This window comes from Notolabrus celidotus, chromosome 8 (genome assembly GCF_009762535.1).
Source record: "Notolabrus celidotus isolate fNotCel1 chromosome 8, fNotCel1.pri, whole genome shotgun sequence".
NCBI lineage: Eukaryota > Metazoa > Chordata > Actinopteri > Labriformes > Labridae > Notolabrus > Notolabrus celidotus.
This window is the reverse complement of record NC_048279.1, coordinates 12,628,591-12,649,543: the sequence shown is the minus strand read 5'-3', so window position 1 is coordinate 12,649,543 and position 20,953 is coordinate 12,628,591. Positions and strand designations below refer to the sequence as shown.

Genomic DNA, 20,953 nt, shown 5'->3' with positions numbered 1-20,953 from the left:
ACTCAGTGCCCTCAATACCACTTTGGTGTAAAAAAAAACAAAAAAACATGAAGCCAGCACTGAGCATTTGCAATCCATAAACATAGACATGCAGCATTTTTCCAAACATAATTACAAAGTGCGAGTTGCATTAAAGTGTATGTTAGAACATCCTGTGTTTAATTAGGTTTTTTCTATCTCTGCAGTAAGGCACAGCCCTCCAAACTCTATTGAGGATGGATATGAAGATGCTGACAACTACCCGACTACCTGCATTAACTCACACCGCAAAAACTCATGTGAGTTTAGTGCAGCACATTTATAAAGAAGGAATATCTTTGTTTACATACAACAGATCACATTTATCTCCCCTATAATTATTTCACAGACAACGACTCCGATGCTCTGAGCAGCTCCTATGAGTCCTATGAGGAGGACGAAGAAGAGAGGAGCCCCAGTGTCCAACTGACTCATCAATGGCCCTCTGATGAGAGTTCCATGCCCCCTGCCAGAGACTGTCGCATCTGTGCCTTCCTGCTGCGCAAGAAACGTTTCGGCCAATGGGCGAAGCAGCTCACCGTCATACGAGAGAACAGACTACAGGTGAGAAGCTGTACAAGTCTTCAGGACTGCATGCAACCACAGCTGCTGTATCCCACATGTACTCTGTGTCCTCTCTCTGCAGTGCTACAAGAGCTCCAAGGACACATGCCCCTATGTGGATCTGCTGCTGCCTCAGTGTGCTGTGGTTTATGCCCCTAAAGACAGCAAAAGGAAGCACCATGAGCTGCGCTTCACCTTACCTAATGGAGATGCACTGGTGCTGGCAGTGCAGAGCAAAGAGCAGGCCCACAGATGGCTCAGGGTAAAGACACTTGAATACCAATTCAAATGTTAAAAATAACAACCTAGACATCAATCATATCAGATACTTATGTTTAAATAATGTATTTTTTATTTTATTTGGTGTCTTTATTTCAAACATGTAAAAATAAAATTCAAAAAACATACGATTAAAAAAATAAATACCAAAAAAACTAAATCTGTGAATTCCTTTAGCAAGCACTGAAACATTTTAATTTACATGTACGAAAATGAGTAGGAAGAAGTTAAAACATATCTAATCCTACCCCTTTATTCACTATTTTCTGGCATTACATGAATGCATCCCCACAAAAAAAATCTTTATAAGTTATCGTCACATTTACACATACAATCAATGTGTTTTAATAATGTATTATTATTATTATTATTATTATTTTAATTCAGTGTTGTTGCTTTTTTTTGTTGTTGTAATAGCCTACAGTCTCAAACTAAGAAAGACACAATTTTCAGCACCTACACCCCAGCAAACCTACTTTATTGAAAACATGATAACTGTGATGTTACTATAAAATTAAATGTACAAATCCTTAAAAAGCGGTTACAGAAACGACAGTAAAACAATGGATAATTGGAAACATGAATAGGGCTTTTAACTACAGTAGATCTTGATAAAAGTAGGCAAACTCTTGCAGTAGGCTAAAACCTAGCTTAACATGATTGGATTAATGCAAGGCAACACATTAACATGCTATTTATTTTGGTTAAAGCCAAATTATTTTAAGAAATGGGTCCAGAATGAGTAATGGGCCATAGCAATTTTCAGCCAATATGCCTGTGCATCCTTATTTGTAACACATGCCTCAGTGTTGGCAACAATCAGTTGAATTGGCTCTGACAGTGTATAACATCAGAAGAACGTCCACAGCGTGGAATGACATGTATAATATTCTCACAGGTTGTCAGAGAGGTGAGTAGTCCAAACACCGGGCCTGAGGAATCTGCATCCCCCGTCATTCAAAGAAAAACTGAACTTGACAAGGTAAGCACAGAAGAGAGGATGTTTGTTTTAACACGTCTCTGTCAGGTTTTTTTTTTTTTTTTTTACACATAATTTACAGCCACAGGAAAACAAGCAATCTAGTTGTCAACATCAATTTTCCTTACCGATTGTTCAGTTCCCCAAGGTTCACACTGATACCTGTTTTTGGCTCGTAGAACAAAGATGAGCTATGTAACATAATTGGATAGTAAGACAGAAATGTTAGCGATGGTAGTGAGTCAGTGTTGGAACAGGCGTATCTATAAAGCTTACCAACCTGTCAGAACATAAACTAAGCAGGGCCTGTCATCAGTGTAAGCATGAGGTGATGAGAGAGGAGATTTCATGGGAGAAAATGCCAGAGGATTTAGTCTGGTCTGTCATTATTTTATGAGTTCAAGTGTACGAGGCAGCTTGCAAGAATAAAATAAAATCAATAATGTTTGTAGTTAGCTCTCAGTTTGTAAAAGACAAAGGTGTAAATGTGCTAGTTCTGGTTGTATTCTAGCAGGTAGACTAACAGACGGTCTAATCCTGTGTTTAAATGCTTCTTCCTCAGAGATTATCTGCAGAGAGGAACACTTCAGATTCAGACAGTGTGGGCGTGTCAACTGGAGAGAACTGCAGAGAGAACGGTGAGATAGAGATGCACATAGCCTCAAATCAATACAACAGCTAGTGCTTAGGAGCTTTTTGTAATCTGCCTCTGTAGTCATAATGACTTCATGTCCTCCAGATTAGTTCTACTGTAATGTGCTGTGGTGTGGAGGTAGAGATGGGAAAAGTTATGTGCTATCCACAAAGTAATTTGCTAAATTAAAACTGCTGTCTTATATCAAAGTTTGACATGTACATGTTGTAAATATTTAACAAAATCTAATACAACCTGGGCTGTTTAACTTGAATGAAGCTTTGCTCAAACAGTTTGGGGTTTTCAAGTTACAGTTTTCACAGGCTGAAGATAATACAGGCGATAAAAAAAGTCTGATTCTTCTGTTTTTCCTAGGCAAAGTAAAACGGGGTGCTTTTGCCGCTGGTCGTAAAATAACACGCATCATCAGCTTCTCCAAGAAGAAGACTCCTCGTCCTGGAGATCCCCAGACATCTTTCATTGATCCTCGACAAGGTTGGACCCCACTTCACTGTCAACTTTACTCTTTGCGTCCTCCAGTTTGCAGATGCTTCATTTTTCTTCTTGTCTCTGTGCAGGCTACCTGTCTGTGCTGGTGAACCAGGTGTGGAGGGAACAATGGTGTTGTGTATGTCGAGGCTCCCTGCACTTTTACAATGACAAAGGAGATCTTCGAACCTCCCTGCCTTCACTCCCGCTCCATGGCTGTGAGGTGGTCCCCGGGCTGGGGCCCAGACATCCCTTTGCCTTTAGAATACTGAGGAGCAGCAATGAGGTGGCTGCTCTGGAGGTGAAATACACAGCCTTTGATTTTTCTTCTCTAGCTGTACAGATCAATATATTACATACGTTTCAGTACAGTGTTTTGATTTCTCTGTCTGTAAATGTATTAGTCGAAATGATATGTGTTGCTAGCTTGTTTAGATTGTGGAACATGAGACCAAAACAAAGCCAACAAAAAAAAAAGTTTTGGATTTGATAGTTAGACATGAACATGGATTTCAATGAAAGTTTATAATGATACATGTCTGCTGGATGTGCAACGGGCAACAGTTTGCTTACAACATGTAACAAGTAATGAGATACGATACGATACAACATGATACGATACAATATGATGTGTTGCAATCAAATTTGATACAATACAGTAAGGTACAATACCGTCCTATACGATATGATAAACTTTGATTCGATATTTTCCGTTACATTACGTTAGGTTACACTACACTAGGTTACGTTACGCTACACCAAACCAAGTTAGGTTAGGCTAGGCTACACTAGGTTACGTTACGCTACGGTATGTTACGTTACATTTCGTGACGTTATAATACTATAAGTTATGGTAAGACATAATACACTATTCCTGCAGGGAATTTATTTTGGACTCTAGGGATGCACCCATTTAGCTGCCTCCACAGTGGTGTACCAAATAAAAAACAGACATACACATGCCACATAAATCTCGTACCAGTAGCAACCACAAATGTCATGTATTGCACATGCTCTGCATAAAACTCTATATAAATACAATTGAATACCATGAATCTATCGCACTACCACTACAGCCTCAACAAACATCATTTATAATGTAAATGTGCCCAGTATAGATGCTGCCCTAACCATAACATTTAAATGATACAGTTTCTTATATTTCAAAGCTGATTGGTCCTATGTCTTTTAGGCTAGCAGTTCTGCAGAACTTGGAAGGTGGCTTGGTGTCCTCTTGGCAGAAACAGGCTCCACGACAGACCCAGAGTCACTGCATTATGACTACGTTGACGTAGAGACCATCGCTAACATCCGTGACGCTGCAAGGCATTCCTTCCTGTGAGTGAGACGGAGAGGGAGGAGTAGGAATATCTGGACGGGGTCAGAGCAAGGCCACTGACCAATGCAGTGATGTTAGGATCTCTAATTTCCTCTCCCCTTTTTCTCTGATCGTAGGTGGGTCACATCCTCCACTGAATGCAGAACGTATGATGAGGTCCCCAATGAGGACATGCAGGTGAGATACTCATGCTCAGACTCACAGACATGTATTCGAAGTTCAATGAAACATCATGTCTGATGCTTAACTTTGATGTGATGAGATTAGAAGCTGCATGTCTGTTCGGTGTGTGTGTGCAGCTGTTGGGGACTGTCACAGTTGAAATATGACACCCTATATCAGTCAACAGACAGACAGACAGCGCTCTGTTACATGCCTATCAATGATGGCTTTTTGTCAGACATAGAAAAAGCAGTGTTTGGCTGGGAGAGGAGGGAAAAAAAGACAAAAAAGAAAAAGCGATCAACTGGTGACAGGAAGGCAAGAGGTCATGGTGGTTTTACAGCCAGTAAACACCGTTCTTAACCCCTCTGACATGCACTTAAACAAAAACCTCTCACCTCCTACGGCTGAAACACACACACCTCAGTGATCTCAAACCAATAAATCTGAAGATTGCTTTGTTTCTTAGCTGGCATACAAATGTTTCCTTTATTTTTTCTCTGTCCTCATTCATCTTTTTGCATCCGACCACATCTGTCATGCTCCCCCACCCCCTCTCTGCTCCAAACAGTCAGGGGAGAACCACAGACAGCAGTGTGGGAATCAAGTGAAGCGGCGCTCAAGTTTCTCCAGCAGTGATTCTGACAGAGTCAAGCCTCTAGTCTCCCTCAAACGAACAGGCTCAAGTAAGTAACATTTAGTAACTTTTCTTAAGAATTGTTGCTGTACCTAAAGTGAAGATGAGCCTATTCTATGAAACTAAACAGAATATATATAAGCTTGTTATGAAATCTTGCTGAAAACTAGCTGTCTTTTGCAGAAGTACCTGTGTTAAAGTAAACTCAGCTAAAGTTTTCAGTTTGACAACTGTGTAAATGATTGAGGCAAATAGCGAGAGAGGTTAAAGACTGCTAAGTTAAACATTCTGAAGATAACTCAATTTTAAATTAAGCAGAATTGTCATCACTTGGCATTGGAGAAATTATTATTTATATGTATACTTTATTGTGTCAATAGTATTCAAACATAAGATACATTTCTTATAGGTTCAAAGCATTTTAATACGGTATTTACTACTACTATTATTATTATTTGAATTCCTCAACCCATACAAAAACTGACAATAAAAAGTAAACAAATACAAATAAGGAGAAATTTAAATATATATATTCTATATTATTTATATTTTGCACTATTAACTCAGCTTTAAAGAAATCACTCTATTTGTACATGGTGCAAGATGAAAAAAAAGCTATATTACATCTTTAGCTACATTTTCACAAAAGAAAAGGTCTCCTTGGTTCTCTTTAGTCAAGCTAATGAATGAGTAATGTTATTTTTAAAACAGATGCAGTGTGTTTTATTTCTCAAAAAAGACGCTAAAGCTTGAGGACAATGAAATCAACTAATCTGACAGAAATGTCAGATGCAAACTTGCAATAGGTGCACTCAATGATAAATAATGCAATATAAAATGGGACTGTGCAATCTTTTTGATCACTGAATGTCTGACTGTTGAATGCTGTGTCTGTTTTTTATTGTATTTATTATTTATGTTTGTCTACTGTTTTTTTATTTTTATTTTTTATTTGACTACTGTTCTTTTAAAGGTGACATATCATGCAAAATCCACTTTTTAATGGTTCTCTACCTGAAATATGTTTCCCTGGCATGTCTACAAACCCCCCGAAAATGAAAAAAATCCATTCTGCCCCTGTTCTGATTTCTCCACCTTTCTGTAAATGTGTGATAAACGAGCCATTTCAGACTTCCGTGTATTTGTTACGTCACAAAAATATTCGGTCTGCCACGGAGTCAGAGCTCGGAGCTTGTTCAGTCCATAGACTGTATAAAATACAACTCAACTCTCCTCCATTTTTCATTACAAATGTGTGCTAACAAGGAGCTTAGGAGGGAGGCATGCTATTTGTAGGCTGTCTTAATAAACACAAAGATCGGATTTACTCCCCACGTCTGCAGATTTGAAGATCTAATGGAAGATTTTTATTTTTCATGGAAAAGTGCTAGCGCTAGTTAGCATAGCCACATAGCTACATGTTGTAGCTGTAGCTGTGTACCAAGACACACGTCGACATACTGACAAATAAAACAACAAGAAACACTAAATCTGTGACCAATCCTTCAGAAAGGTCCCGCTGCCTTTCTGGTAGAGGTCGATTTTACTCCCCAGGCCTGCAGATTTAAAGATCCACTGGATGATTTTTATTTATCATGGATAAGTGCTAGCGCTAGTTAGCATAGCCACATAGCTACATGTTCGTAGCTGTGTACCAAGACACAAGTCGACATACTGATAAATAAAACAACAAGAAACACTAAATCTGTGACCAGTGGTTCAGAAAGGTCCTGCTGCAGGCGCCTCTCCGTCAGGATCAGATTCAGAGGGTTGAAGTAACGCGATCTGTGAGCAGCCGTGTATATTCAGCCAAGATGTAAACATTAGAGCAACGTGCTGGAGAGCCGAGGGCACATCCACTTTCTGAGGGGGCGTGGTCAGAGGGAAAACAGACTGTTCTGAGGAGGGCTGAAGAAGAGGGCTTTTCAGGCATGCCAAAATCTGATTTCAAAGTGTTTTTTTGAGCATAAACTTTAAAGACATGTTTTGGGGACCTCTTAGACCTTAGACTTCTTCTTCTTCTTCTTCTTCTTCTTCTTCTTCTTCTTCTTCTTCTTCTTCTTCTTCTTCTTCTTCTTCTTCTTCTTCTTCTTCTTCTTCTTCTTCTTCTTCTTCTTCTTCTTCTTCTTCTTCTTCTTCTTCTTCTTCTGCATTACTGGTCATTTTCAAGGCCACAATGAATGCCATAGTGTACAAAATTTTAAAATCTATAAATGTGTTGATACACGTTACATACAACTTTTTTTCTCCCTCACTTTACAACAGTTTACTGGTTACAAGCTAATTTATTGAATCAAGACATTACAGCAGTGTGTACATAGACACGATCTCAATTAGTCTCAGCATTTTGTATATTACAGTGTCGTCTGTACACAGAGGGAAACAAAAAGGGAAGAGGACCTGGAATTGAGCCTTGTGGAATACCTGTGAGGATATTTTGTTGCACACTATTAGCTGAAGCGAACTATCATTTATAATATCAGCAATTTCTCGGCCTTCATATCGGGGCCATTTCAATAATCAAATATTACTATCTATGCAGTTTTAAAGACAATGAAAAATATTTGATCTACATTATTTACAACATCATTCACAACTAAATTTAAAGCTGGCTCAAATTTTTTGAGAAGCCTTTCTCCCGCATGCTCTGCTTTCTGTCCTTTTTTTTTTAAAGATGCCCTTTGAGGGAACTACAAAAGTTCAGATGACACCTGGTGATAAAGTTGTGATTCATTACCAGTGTGATAGCAGAGATAATTTTTCAACCATAGCCAGCAGTCTTCATAATATCCTTTCAGCGGTCATAAAACTTGAGCTTTATCCAGCTCAATATTTCCTTTTTCCTTCTTCTCTCAATCATGTCCTCACTTTCCGTTCACAGTATCTTCCCTCAGCACTCACCTCTGCTCTTCTCTGTCTTGTCAGTTGGCCTCTGCTGTACAAATAAATGAGATAAGCGTCCTGAGTTTAGGAAAGTGATATCGGTGTGGTCGGCTGTCTGTGTGCTCCCCTCTGAGCTGTTTCACAGGCCGTCACTGAGAAGCTCTGGCACATCAAAGAAGCGGCACTCTCCTGGTCTGAGAGCTTCAGGATGTAACCTGAGATTTATTGGACACTTGCATTAGTTTCGCTGTCTTGCCACCTGACTTCAAACTCTGCAGGAGTGTGTGTGTTCATCTTTTATTCATACATTGTATCATTGTTTGGTACAAAATTCTTACAATGTTCTAATAATGACATGGGACTTGTTAATGTTCAACACTTTCCTGTAAGTTTTAGAGAAGGCATCATACGCCTCGCACATGAGATATGGGACTATTAAGGATAGGGAGAAATATTGCCACGAGACGTGTTGTCACCTTCCCATAACCCTCTAACATATGACCCCTAACCTTTGCTCTCCTTTGACATCTCCACCCAGATGCCAACCAGTATGGACTGTATGGGAAAACACGAGCTGAGGAGGATGCTAAGCGTTACCTGAAAGAGAAGGAGGAGCTGGAAAGACAGAGGGATGGGATACGAAATGCACTGGTGACCATGCGAAAGGAGAGGAGAGAGCTGAAGGAAGAGCTGAAGACTTCTTCTGGTAAAAACATTCAAAGCAAAGTCGAGAAGATGCTGCATTCTTGTTTCAAATCCTGCATGGAAACAAACAGAAGCACGCAGTATCCTGAGAAGTAGTTTCAGTTTGTACGGTATAAGTTTCCCTCAAGATGTTCGAGTACATGCCTGCTCTGCACATTAACCACAAGGCTTGCATGTCTCGTGTGTATCCTTGTTCTAAATGTGACCCCTCTAATAATGTGACCTCTATTATTAGAGGGCCATGTGAGAACAGAATGTCCCTAGAGGGATAAATAAAACAACTAATTGCTTTTATTATTTAATTAAAAGACATGTCTGTGAAAATTCCCTCTAAATCGTATTAATATCCGGCAGTTTCACATTGCATGCAGCAATTATTTAGATACATTTCAAGTATGAAGTTATTAATTACAGATTTAAATTTTTAAATTGTTAGCTTAAAAGTAAATTTTACATTAAAATGTGGTGGGAAAAAAGTTAAAAAATAACCTCTGTATTGATTTTAACACATGTACAAAGCAGCTCAATAGAAATATTCATGCCAAACAGAAGCACTCACACATTTTGACATTTACAGTTTCAGTTACATGTAGATTGTTAACAGAGAATTCCATTTTTATACACTAAAAATGTATGTAAAAATGTATTTTTATACACTACACTTTTGTACACTAAATCCACTTTTATGTTCTATTTGTCTGTCTCTATTGTATCTCTATTTTTGTGGAGCAGACAGAAGAAAGCCTGTCCTGAACAAGCGTGTCTCTGAGCTCGATGATGCCTGCAAAGCTAAAGAGGCAGATAGAGTGGACCTGGAGCTGCGGTTAACCCAGGTTCAAGAAAACCTCAAAAAGAGCCAGGCGGGTGGAGTGCTGGGTGCTCCTGTTGATGCTAAACCACCTATTAAGGTATATTGTGCTACTTCTGGGAAAGTGCCCCAATCTGTGTTTGCACCTGCCGACAGTAACAGTCTTTATTGACTTTGTTCTGTTTGTTCAGGGCTCTAACAAAAAGAAACAGAATATCTACAGTGACTCTTTACCTGTAAACTGTGCTTTGGAGATGCGCAGGAGGCCTCCTTCTGTTTATGCTTCATCTGGAACTGTCATGCAGAAGGCAAAGGTAACTCTTCTGACATTCTTCTTCTTCCTGTCTCTGTCTATGTTTGACTTCAGATCATGTTTCTATATTTCTTAAATGTTTTCTCCTTCTGCAGGAGTGGGAGACCAAGAAAGGAACCTAAGAGCATTAAGACGGCAAGGACTGAAAACACAATGATTGGCTGTCAGGAACAGACTTGTGTGACACCCAGTCCCTCTCAGACTGATCCTCTCTGACATCCCAAAGCTCGGAGAAAACAAACTGTAATGAATGAAATTGGCCACGGGGTGGAGGTACATGTCAGTGAATATTTACTCCCCTGTCTTCTTTAAAAGGACTACTCCTTGTGTGAGGAATAGAACGACTGCTTCCTGTCTGTATCTTAGTATTTCCATTGTATTTGGTGAAACAGATTGAAATGTGGCAATCAGAAAGAGAAAGCAGAGTTTGTAAAAGAAAGAGAAGAAAAGTGTGTTGAAAAGCGGTATTGAATGCCTGGATGCAGTTTTGTGTAAGAAGTGCAGCAGGGGATTGTGTTCTCATCCTGTGTTGCATAAAGCAAAATGTTAAGACGTGAGAAATGTGGACAAAGAGAGGATGTAAGCAGTGGGTCTCAATGTGCCTTCTTCATATAAGATATTCTTTTTCTGCTTGTACGTAGTGAGCCATGACTACTGTTATATATGTCCTGAATGTTTATACCTTCGTACTGTTCAAGGTTTCATGTCTCATCATCACTCTGCTCCAGTATACTGTATGTGCCATGGAGGGCCAAGTGTGCTCTGTAGCTTCTCCTCACAGGTTGTACCTGTGCAATGCTACACAGCAGAAACATCTGAGCAAAGTCATTTGGCTGTGCATCTAAAACCAGCACATCCAGTGATTAAAGCTGGGGTTGGTAATCAGATTTCGTTTTGGAGGAGCTCTGAGGGAGGAGGGGAGGGGTTAGAGGGAGTCCTGAGGAAATGCTACATTCAAATTCATGCTAGTTTTCCGAGACTGCCAAACCCAGCTTTAAGTAATTAACAAAGTGGTGCTATTCGATGACATTCCAATGTTTTCAGTGTAAGAAAATCTCTTCTTCATGGTTTTTAAATACATTTTATGCAGAACCTGTGGTTAACTTTTGCACTTTACTGTTCCGCTACCTGGATGAGGGAATAATAAATGTGTTTTGTTCTCAAGTGTTGAACTTTAATCATATATTACAATGCCCATACTGACTGGATTTATTTCCTCATTGAAAATCAACACATTTTACAGTCAATATTTTTTTCTTTAATTTCAGATCAAATGCTGTGAAATATAAATATGATTCCATACAATCTATGAAAGCAAAAAAAGAAAGAAAGAACATAAGTCAGTTAATGAAGGCATTTCAATGCAGCACAGTATAGTCTGATGCAGCCTTTTGTTTAAACCCATCCTCTGTTTGATGGAAGTCTCCATAAATAGACAGATAAAGGCTTTGATTCGTTGTTTTACATGCTAATATGATAGCAGTTTGCATCCATGAGTGATCAATAATAGCTTTTGAGTGTGATACAAAGAAAAAACTGGTTCTATCTAACTGCATTTCATCACTTAGTAGACCTGTCGTAGGTTTCCAAATGGTTGTATTATCAGTTTAGGTCCAGGCAGTGGAGACTGGTTTTAGAGTCCCAAATACGGAGGTAGAGCAGCTTCAGGTTGATGAAATGCAATGCAGCAGCAAGAAACCAGCTCTCAGAGGAAGAGATAGTAGAGCCAGTAGAGGATATTGACAAACAGAAATGCTGTAGGGAAAACTGTGCGGGCGTGGCGATCAATGTTGTGTGGATTTTCCACAGTCAAGAGGGATATGACTCTACGTGATGCAGCCTTCGCTGACGACAGGGTGCAGCCCTGCTCTGGAGTCTTGACTTGTAATGCTTCGTTGTTTCTAGTGTCACTGTTGGCTGACTGCTCTGTGGGCTCCTCTACAGCAGAGCTGACCTCCACAGACTGCTTTGGTTGGGTGGAGGTGACGATGGGGATGGAGCCATTCCCACTGGATTCATGTAACTCCCTCAGAAGCTCCTGATAGAAAAGAAGATTTATAAAAATGGTTTGTAATGTTTCGAAGTGTCAACATGATATGTAAAAGAGATAATTTTGTTACCCTGTGTAGCTCCTCTAAAGTGTGGCTCTGCATGGTGTAGAAGTGGGCGCAGGCGTACTCCAGTAGAGCGCCAAAGATGAAGGTGAAGCAGATTCCCAGGTAGACATCTATGGCCTTGATGAAGCAATTAGCATTAGGGAGGGAAGTGCGGGCGCCCATCATTAGTGTGGTCATAGTAAGGACTGTGGTCACTCCTGGAAAACATCAAAGTGTTACTATCCTTCTAATGTAGGTGGAGCTGCTATACTTCACTGCTGACTAAGGTAAGGGTCTAGCTGTTCTATATAAGCCATATACTATATCAAACAAAGACATTCTTAGTGACGTCCCATTGGTTTATGAAGAGGCATACAGAAGCCTAACGATGGTATGCGCTATATTGGAAATGCCAACTAACTTCCAGCTCATATTGAAACAGGCAAAGGGGTATGTATTTAGTCTAATGGTAAGTTGCGTGCCTGTATAGCATTTTCTCCCAGTCTCCTGCTCCATCTATTGTCCTCTGCCCTCTCAAATAAAGGTGTAAAAGCCCAAAAAATAAACAGACAAAGAGGTGGAGTTGAGGCATCTGAATGAATCCCGGGGGCTAGTTACAATCCGCCGTGGCTCTTGTTATGCCACATTATGCATACAGTAACTCTTATCCTCACTACAAGCAAATCAGATGGGTCATTAAAATATAATTCAAAATGAGCTATAGAGACTAAAACCCCTGTTTTTGTACCAGGATGTTAACCCGTTTTGAACTCTGCTGTAACAATTAACATTTTAGTATAGGCCTTAATGGGGTTTCCCTGCGCTTTAGGAGCTAATCTCAAGTGGACACTCAAGGAGCTGCAGTTGTGTGCACTTCTACATCAGCTTCATGTTTCAAAACCGGAGCTTGCAACTTAGTCAAAACATCTAACTGACACAAAACGTGTTACATACATTGTTTCCAGGAAGTAGTCATAGCCCCAAGTCTTAAAAGTGAAGCTGACGCAGAAGAGCTTTCCACTTGCAATGCTCCTAAATACCAGTAGGGGGTATCTACTTACACCAGCTGCAAAATGAAGTATAGTTGTATGCAGCCATATGCAACATTTCTTCCTTTCACCCTTCATTCATTAACTTACTTTAGGTTTTCTATTCTTTTAGTTCATAGCCTCAAGAGTTGCTACTTCCTCCTTTAACACCTTTTACTACAATAAACTACTGATCCTAGTATGAAATGAAGTATTCTATCAAAAGTCACCAAAATGGATTCACTTCAACTACCAAACATCACAGTCTTTTATAATTAGAACCAAAAAGAGATGTGATGCTGACCGATGCAGGTCCTGGCAGGAACAGAGGACTGGCTGATCCAGAAAGAGACCCATGAGAGAACCACCAGCAGAATGGAGGGAACGTATGTCTCCAAGATAAAGAACAGCACGTTCCTGCGTAGTGCAAAATGTAACACCAGCTTGGGGTATTGTCCTGTGAGGAGAAGTAAAAAGACACAGCTTCTTATATCGTACAGAAGAGACAATAGAGATTGTTGTATTTAACTCTAAGTCTTACTGTACCTGTTTCATACACAGCCTCTGACACTGTTGTGTAATAGGTCTCTACGCTGTACTGAGCCAGCCGCAGTGTGTCCAGACCCTTGACTGAATCGTTCCCTCTGGTCCAGTAAAACACCACATCCTGCAGGTTATAGCCCCCTGATCATACACAAACACAAACACAAACACAAACACACACCAAGGTTTTTAATTAAGGTCTGATGAATTAATCCAACGTGAGGATAACATTGCTTCTTCAGTTTGATACTCACAACACTGATAATGATGAAAATGGTGATGATGATGAAATGATGGTGATGTATGTCCTTCAACACACTTGATGGAGGTGTTGAGTGGGGCTCAGGTGACAGGTACTCACAGCTCTCCAGCTGCAGGGTGCACACTTGTCTGTCCATGGGGTACTTGGTCAGGTCCATGTTGCAGGCGATAGTAGCTGTGATGCTGTGGTGCATTCACAGCGAGATCATTAGAAACCTTCAAAACACTTTCCCTCCAAACACTGTTACTGCTTTGATGTGAGACAAGGTGATAAATTATTAATGAACACAAAAAACTCCCCCGAGAAACGATCAAGACAACACGAGCTGGAATCTGAAGTGTCAGCATCAGTTGATTCTGCACCTGATGCATCAGCTATGTATTATTCATGTAATGATTCAATTATGTGTCTCTTAGGACGTCATCGTGTCCTATATGTGTGTAAAATTACAACTAGATATGCTAATTTTGTAAGAAAGGCAAGAAACATAGCAGATTTTGTTTGACAAACAGAAACATGGACAACACAAATCTCATTTGCAGTGTGAGTATTCAAACAATGCAGGAACCTCATTAAATCAGACAAATGATGGGACAAATTAAGTTCCATATAGAGGAAAAAATGAGGAAAATTCAGCACAACACTGCCCTTTCTGTCCTCAAATAAAGCTGTCCAGTCATAATAAAGTTTTCTAGCAGTGTGACATGACAGATTAAACGTCAAGACAGATTCTCGTTCTGTGGCCACGGGGGGATCTGCCAGTCTTTTCTAACACGATCTGAACTATTTGAAGAGCACAAGATTAACACAACAACAGCAGAAAGCAGCATGTCATTAAGAGAAAATCAACATTATGATGTCTTTCCGTTTCTCTGCCATCCTATGATTTTTTTTTCTCTTGCTCAGTTTCCTCTGCTGAACCTGTTTGCTTTCTTAATGATATAAACAGGAGCATCAAATGTCAGTAAATGTCAAATCAATACAAAGAAAGATTGAGAAAATATACCGGAGAGCGTAGAGAACAGTCCCATTGCTGAAGATGCGAATGAGGCGGTTTTCCACAGTGACGTCATGTAGGAAGGAGCGCTTGGAATCCGGGATGAAGGTGTCAGGGATCCAGAGCAGAGAGACCAGACGTCCATCCACGCTGACGCTTTCATTTCCGGGGAACACCAGCCGGGAATCCCGCCACCGCTGACGCAGGAAGATGGTTGCAGTGTAGTCCTAAGAGTATTATGTAAGAGAGGATAAGTCCTTAATTTGACACTATTTCAACTTCTGGCACTTTAAAAAAACAGTAAGAGGAGTAGTTTACCATATTGATTTCAGAGATGGCATCAATGCTGGCAATATCAAGACTCATCCCAATCTCCACAGGACCCTCTATCAAAGGGAAGATCTGGTTTAGTCACTTTTAAAGTAGGGAATACACAAGCAGAGTCCTCATTCAACTTTTGCCTGCACAATGTTTAATAGCATTTTTTACCGTTGAAATTAGGTCTGAGGTAGCGGTTGTATCCTTTCATCAGCTTTTGGATGGTCGGCAGAAGCTGGGAGTCGTTCCATTCCCCCCAGTGTGGGCTGGAGTACATACACGCACTGTTGACAATGAAGAGAGATGAAAAAGAAATGGCCCATCAATACAAATGTCAATATGAGCTTGTGCTGTTAACCCTGAACTTGTGTTTTCCACCCCAGGCATGCTCTCACCCCTGTGTGAAGGTCCAGCAGAGAACCAGGAGAGTCTGCAGGTGGACGGACATGATGGGATCTGCAGTCAGGAGAGATGTGACAAGTAAAAGAACATGAAGATATATAACTCCCAATACATCTTCACTGCACATTCCCATTTAACAGGATAACACTGTTTCTCCATTAGGTGGCAGCGCCTACATGAATGTGGTCGTAAACCTCAGGGGAAATCTGCAGCACAGCAGCCTTTCTCAGCCTTCTCTGATGTTGTAAAACTGAGCTTCCTCCCTGCCCTCAAACTTGAAAATACAGCAGATAGGTCCATCGATCCTGTTAGTTTCATGAATATATTAGAAGCTGTTCCTTTTTGCTCACTCTCAAACACTGATGAACGCAGAGCAAGACAAGAAAGAGTGTAGATAAGGCTGTGTGTCTGCACCTACATATTTAAACGCTTGTTTTTTTTTCCACACAGGTGTGTTTTATAGCCTGTCACCTTCTGATTTATGTGGCTTCCACCTCATGGTTTATTCACAAAGCCCTCCTTACACCTAAACCCATTCTCCCACTCATCAAGGATTCCACTGTTGTCTACACTACTTGTTACTCACCCTTTTTCTCCTCTTGCAGATAGGTTTCAGAGTCAGTAATAGACTCCAGCCCTCTTTCACTTTTAATGTCATCTAAATAATCTCAGTCAAACATGCATGCACTTGTGTCTGCGGTGTTTCTTAAGCAATAATAGTAAAAAAAAACAACATACGGACGCAGCGTTGTTGTAAAGCATGTCATTGCACTTGTCTATTAAATATGCTATGTATTATTCACAAAGCAATGCCATCATAAATAATGATGCCTGTCAACTCTATTGATTTCCCTATCTAATGACTAATAAATGAGAAATTAGAAAGTGCCATAGATGTTATTACGTCCTACTTGTTTTTCCTCACATCGTACCAGTTGATGATGAATTCATTTTCAAGGTTCATTTAAATGTTTTTCACAAAATTTGAGCTTAGGTTTTACGTCTGAGCTAGTAATCTGTGTTGGTTTATCTACGCCCCCCCCTTTTTCTATCCTGCTCTTACTTCACTTATTTCTCTATAATCTTAAAAAAGAACAAAATAAAAATAGGCTGATTTTATTCCTATTTGGTGCATGCATGTTCAAACATTACATTTTTGTTTAGTAGAGATGTAACATTTTTTAACATTTTTTAACTCATTTTCTTTTTTTCCTCATCATGCTGCTATCTTTCTCCTACCTGTTTCAGTCTTCAGCTTTTCTTTTTCCCACCTCTGGTCACTCCTCTTCTCTTTCCACTCTCTCCTTTGTTTCCTCCCCCACGCTCCTGCCTCTCCCAGATGTTGAGTGAGTGGCTGTGATTGTTCTTCCCTCCTCAGTTGTTAAAGATTAAATCCCAGTGTTTCTTCCATCTACCAGTGAACTACAGTATCTTCTGACACCAGGTCCTGGTGTGTGGGCTTCTGGGCTTCTCTTGGTTGTTTTACTGTCTGTTCATCGCGCTCTGTCTCTCTCCACAGCTGTATTCATCTCCCCACTGAGACTCTGTGTACCCCCCCGCCCCCCTGCCAACCTCTTTCCCTCTCTCTCTCTCTCTCTCTCTCTTTCTCTCTCTCAATCCCTGCTTCAGCCACTCTCCCACTCATTTGAGCTGCATCTCCCCCTCATTCCTTACTGTCCCCCATCCTCCACTCCAAAACACAAATTACACCTACGTACTGTATGCATGCACACACACACACACACACACACACACACACACACACACACACACACACACACACACACACACACACACACACACACACACACACACAAATATATATATCTACTTTGATACCCTGTATCACTTCTTTTCAGATCTCATTCTCCTCCTCCTACACCTTCTTTTTCTTTTTGGCCCTTAATCTCACATCTGTCTTCTTCTCCTTCAGTTTACACCAACACAACTCCTTCTCAGCGCCCCTGTCTTATTTCCTCAAGCCCTCTCCCCTCTCTCTTCGAACTCTGTACCTTTGCATCAGTGTCATCATATGAGTTAGTTTCCCAACGACTCTGTAAAACAAGAATGTGGCTTCTACATGAGATGAAAACAGTATTCTTGTATCTTTTTTACTTTCGCAGCTCACAATGAATAATTAACTCTTCTTATATATGAAACAAAATCAGTAGGTGTCTCCATTTTAGTTATTAAAAATACGCTCAAGTTGCATGGGCTTCCACATGATCGTCTGTGTTGTACTTAGCTATGCATTATTTTTACATTGTTACACAATTACCCTTTAGGTTATACCTTTTTTTCTACCTCATTTGATATAAAAGCAGTAGATTTGAACATACTGTAAGATGCCAGCCAGTGATCTATAATTTGATTTTGTAATTTGATGTATAATGAGAAAATGTGACCTAAGCAAGTGTCAGTTTTTAATTGGATGGCTCATCTTTGGCTTTATGTGATGCACATGAACTCTGCACTTGCCATTTTGAATGGTAAGCATGAACAAGTGGAGCATACATACTGAGGATTAAGTGCTGAAAAGGGACATTTTTTGATGGAAGTCTTTTTTTATTTTTACTTTCTATGAAAGCGAAAAAATGATGCAGGATGGCAGCAAGTCCTAGGGTTTTATTTGGCTACTTTTCCTCAATTTGGAATAGTCTATTTAAGCACACTAGGTTAAAATCTGGGTTTAAATTATTGCACCAGAAACAAGTTTTTCTCTAAATATGTTTTTCGCCCCCCAAATCCAAATCGTACCACGTTTGGGGAATTTTGTATGTCCACGTGTGATTTTCGAAGCTAAAAACTCCCAAGGGATAAAAGTAAAAAAAAAAAAAAGCAGCAGAAAACCTCCTGAGTGCTGGACGATATCGCTGGCCAACATGAAATAATAATAACCCAAAGCAGAATTCTACTAAAGCACAAAATCTGTGACACCATATCCAGCCACTCTTCACAGACCCTTCCCTGCATTCACAGCTATTCATTTAAGTATCTCCTACTTCACATGAGGGATGTGTAAATTCAGTCCCTTTTGTTCTCCAGTCTTACATCCCTGATGGCTATGGCTTATCACCACACAGCAGTCACCCACAGAAGAAAGACTAAACCCTTTAAGAGCTAAAGAGTCAATCTTTCAGCTCCGGCACTGGTGACATTGTTGTTAATCTCTATTAGCTCTTTGTTCTGTGGCTGTGAAGCAGAGATTCATCTCTAATTATAAAGCCCGACCTATGAGAGCCCACTGCCAGGAGATCCACTCTGTGAGAAAGCCTTCAGGGTACAGCCTAATAACATCTGATGAGATTTCAGAGAAGTCGCTTCCCCAGCCTTTATTCTCTGATATTGACTATTTACAGGTCGCTAACAGGCTAATATGTGGTCATCCCTGGTTATTAAGTGGTTGAATAACTCTCTGCAGTCCTAATGCATCTTATTCCTAATTTCATGCTCTGGTGGCCGTATGCTTGAATAAACAATTTTCAACCTTAATGATTATCGGGAGGAGTATGTAAAATAAACCCAAGATAATCTGATTTGCATCCTCCCTGAGATCATATGAACCAGACAGCACACACAGACTCTGACAGTGAAGGAGACAAATGGGGACGTGTCTGAAGCTCCTGAAGGAGAGGATGTGAATGTTTGATCTGCAAGTTACGGGGCTAATGAATAACTATAGACAGCAAAGGGACATCCAAGTGGCAGAAAAGTCAGTGTTACTCAGTGTCCACCTGGTTGCCTCTGCCTACCTGACTGCATGTTAATGTCTCTGTCAAATCTGACTATGATGAATTGGGTTTGCATTCTTATTCCTTTCGCAAAAAGGCTTGTGTAGACGTATCTGTCCACCTGTCAATTTTTCTCTATATAAGCTCACTTTTCATATTCCCTTGTTTGTGCCTCTGCCTCTTTGGGACCTATCTCACATAATCCATCTGCCAATTTCAAGAGGCTGTATGGACATTTTTCTAGTAATTTTAAACGTGTTGTATAAATCGCAGATCCTCCATGTGCAAAAGGTTTGGTTCTATCCAAATACGAATGAGGCCGGAGCCTAGATAAGACACAACTGGCCCCAGTTGGTTTCCCAAAGCCAAACAAATGACCCTGTGAACCAGTAAAAGGATGCACCAGCTTATCTAACTTATAAGAGATGACTAAACTCAGATTTATAAATCACTAAATTAAAACATGTCACTGCTCAAACACACTAATCCCTTAGTGTAACTGTTTGAATTGCAGACTGAACCAAATTACAATGCTAACGTTAGCTTGCAGCTATCATATTTTTGAATTTAGGAGCAAGGTGATGTAATCGAATACATATCAAAGTTACATAACACAAAAATAACACCTTAAAATTAGTATTGCCATATCAGCAAAGCTGAAAGACTAAACAGTGAACATCAAGAAAGCAGGATCAGATTGCTAACCATTCTTGTGATAACTGAAGCACTGTGCTAACTGTGCTCACACATCTCTCGATTCAATAAGTAAAATCTACATGTGTAAAATACTGGTTGTTAAAATGTGTTTTTCTTTTTTCATTTAAAAAAAGTTTAAATTAAATAGTCTGTGAGCTAAAGCTAGTAACTAATTTGCTAACATAATTAGCTGAGTACAATGACTAGAAACAGGGTGAAAAAGTCCCTGGGACATTTTCCTAAAAAAAAAATCTAACTGTACCATTTTTAGTGAGTTCTCTTACATATTATATGAAAATATACAGTATTTGTAAGATTTAGAGCTGTTTCAGTTTTATTGCTAAGCTAATCTAACTGGCAGCTCCAGTAGTTTTATAGTAAACATTTTTTTGGGGGGTAGCTGCCTGTTGATCAAGACACAAGAGTGTTGTTTCTATGTAATTTCCTGTTTTATTTTCTTAATCATGCCTTGTGTTCCCTTGTCCATCATTGCTCTGGTTTTGTTTTGTATTTGTCACGTTAAGTATTTCAGTTGCCATTCTCTGTGTTTCATGTCTTGTGTTCTTGTATTCCTTGTGTATGTATTTTTGCTAGTGTTTCTTAGGTCAGTCTCCAGTGTTTCCTGTTTCATTTTGGATTACTTGTTCCTGTGTGTCTGGATTAGTTGTAATTTCTGCACTTGTGTGCTTCCCTTCTGTTTGATTACTATAATTAGTTTCACCTGTGTCTTTTGTCACACCTGTGTTGATTACCTTGTGTGTATTTAGTTTCTCTGTTTCCCCTCTCCTTTTGTCATTTCATTGAGTCTTGTTTGCATCTTTCAGTGTTCCTTTGGATTTTGTAAGAGGCAAGTTTTTGTTGTTTTTCTCTTGGCTTTCCTTTATTAACACGTTTTTTTTTATTTTGTGTGCTTTTGGGTCATCTTTTGTTTTGCTTTTAAATAGTGACAGGGCCTGCAGATGAAAATGAGCTTTAAGCTAACTGCAGTTTAATGCATCAAATGGTAACATTCAATACTGTACCTGGTCACTTTTATAAACAAAATAGCTTAAATAAATGAAACATCAAAT

At 39.8% G+C, this 20,953-nt stretch overlaps 2 protein-coding genes across 2 annotated transcripts in view; one reads left to right on the top strand and one right to left on the bottom strand.

The window, feature by feature from the left end:
* afap1l1a (actin filament associated protein 1-like 1a) overlaps nucleotides 1-10,974 on the top strand; it is a 31,542-nt gene extending 20,568 nt beyond the window's left edge. Inside the window, exons 6-19 of the mRNA XM_034689208.1 lie at nucleotides 186-278; nucleotides 368-582; nucleotides 665-844; nucleotides 1,760-1,843; nucleotides 2,403-2,478; nucleotides 2,850-2,969; nucleotides 3,053-3,264; nucleotides 4,156-4,301; nucleotides 4,419-4,479; nucleotides 5,036-5,150; nucleotides 8,523-8,690; nucleotides 9,422-9,597; nucleotides 9,689-9,811; nucleotides 9,906-10,974. Coding sequence (XP_034545099.1) covers nucleotides 186-278; nucleotides 368-582; nucleotides 665-844; nucleotides 1,760-1,843; nucleotides 2,403-2,478; nucleotides 2,850-2,969; nucleotides 3,053-3,264; nucleotides 4,156-4,301; nucleotides 4,419-4,479; nucleotides 5,036-5,150; nucleotides 8,523-8,690; nucleotides 9,422-9,597; nucleotides 9,689-9,811; nucleotides 9,906-9,932 — 1,796 coding nt within the window. The 3' untranslated portion in view covers nucleotides 9,933-10,974. The remainder of the gene's footprint in view (nucleotides 1-185; nucleotides 279-367; nucleotides 583-664; nucleotides 845-1,759; nucleotides 1,844-2,402; nucleotides 2,479-2,849; nucleotides 2,970-3,052; nucleotides 3,265-4,155; nucleotides 4,302-4,418; nucleotides 4,480-5,035; nucleotides 5,151-8,522; nucleotides 8,691-9,421; nucleotides 9,598-9,688; nucleotides 9,812-9,905) is intronic.
* Nucleotides 10,975-11,094: 120 nt separating this feature from the next.
* gabrp (gamma-aminobutyric acid type A receptor subunit pi) overlaps nucleotides 11,095-20,953 on the bottom strand; it is a 34,185-nt gene continuing 24,326 nt past the window's right edge. The window contains exons 3-11 of the mRNA XM_034690701.1: nucleotides 15,450-15,510; nucleotides 15,226-15,338; nucleotides 15,055-15,122; nucleotides 14,746-14,963; nucleotides 13,839-13,921; nucleotides 13,481-13,618; nucleotides 13,239-13,391; nucleotides 11,931-12,124; nucleotides 11,095-11,848 (exon numbers count right to left, since the gene is read on the bottom strand). Coding sequence (XP_034546592.1) covers nucleotides 11,516-11,848; nucleotides 11,931-12,124; nucleotides 13,239-13,391; nucleotides 13,481-13,618; nucleotides 13,839-13,921; nucleotides 14,746-14,963; nucleotides 15,055-15,122; nucleotides 15,226-15,338; nucleotides 15,450-15,510 — 1,361 coding nt within the window. The 3' untranslated portion in view covers nucleotides 11,095-11,515. The remainder of the gene's footprint in view (nucleotides 11,849-11,930; nucleotides 12,125-13,238; nucleotides 13,392-13,480; nucleotides 13,619-13,838; nucleotides 13,922-14,745; nucleotides 14,964-15,054; nucleotides 15,123-15,225; nucleotides 15,339-15,449; nucleotides 15,511-20,953) is intronic.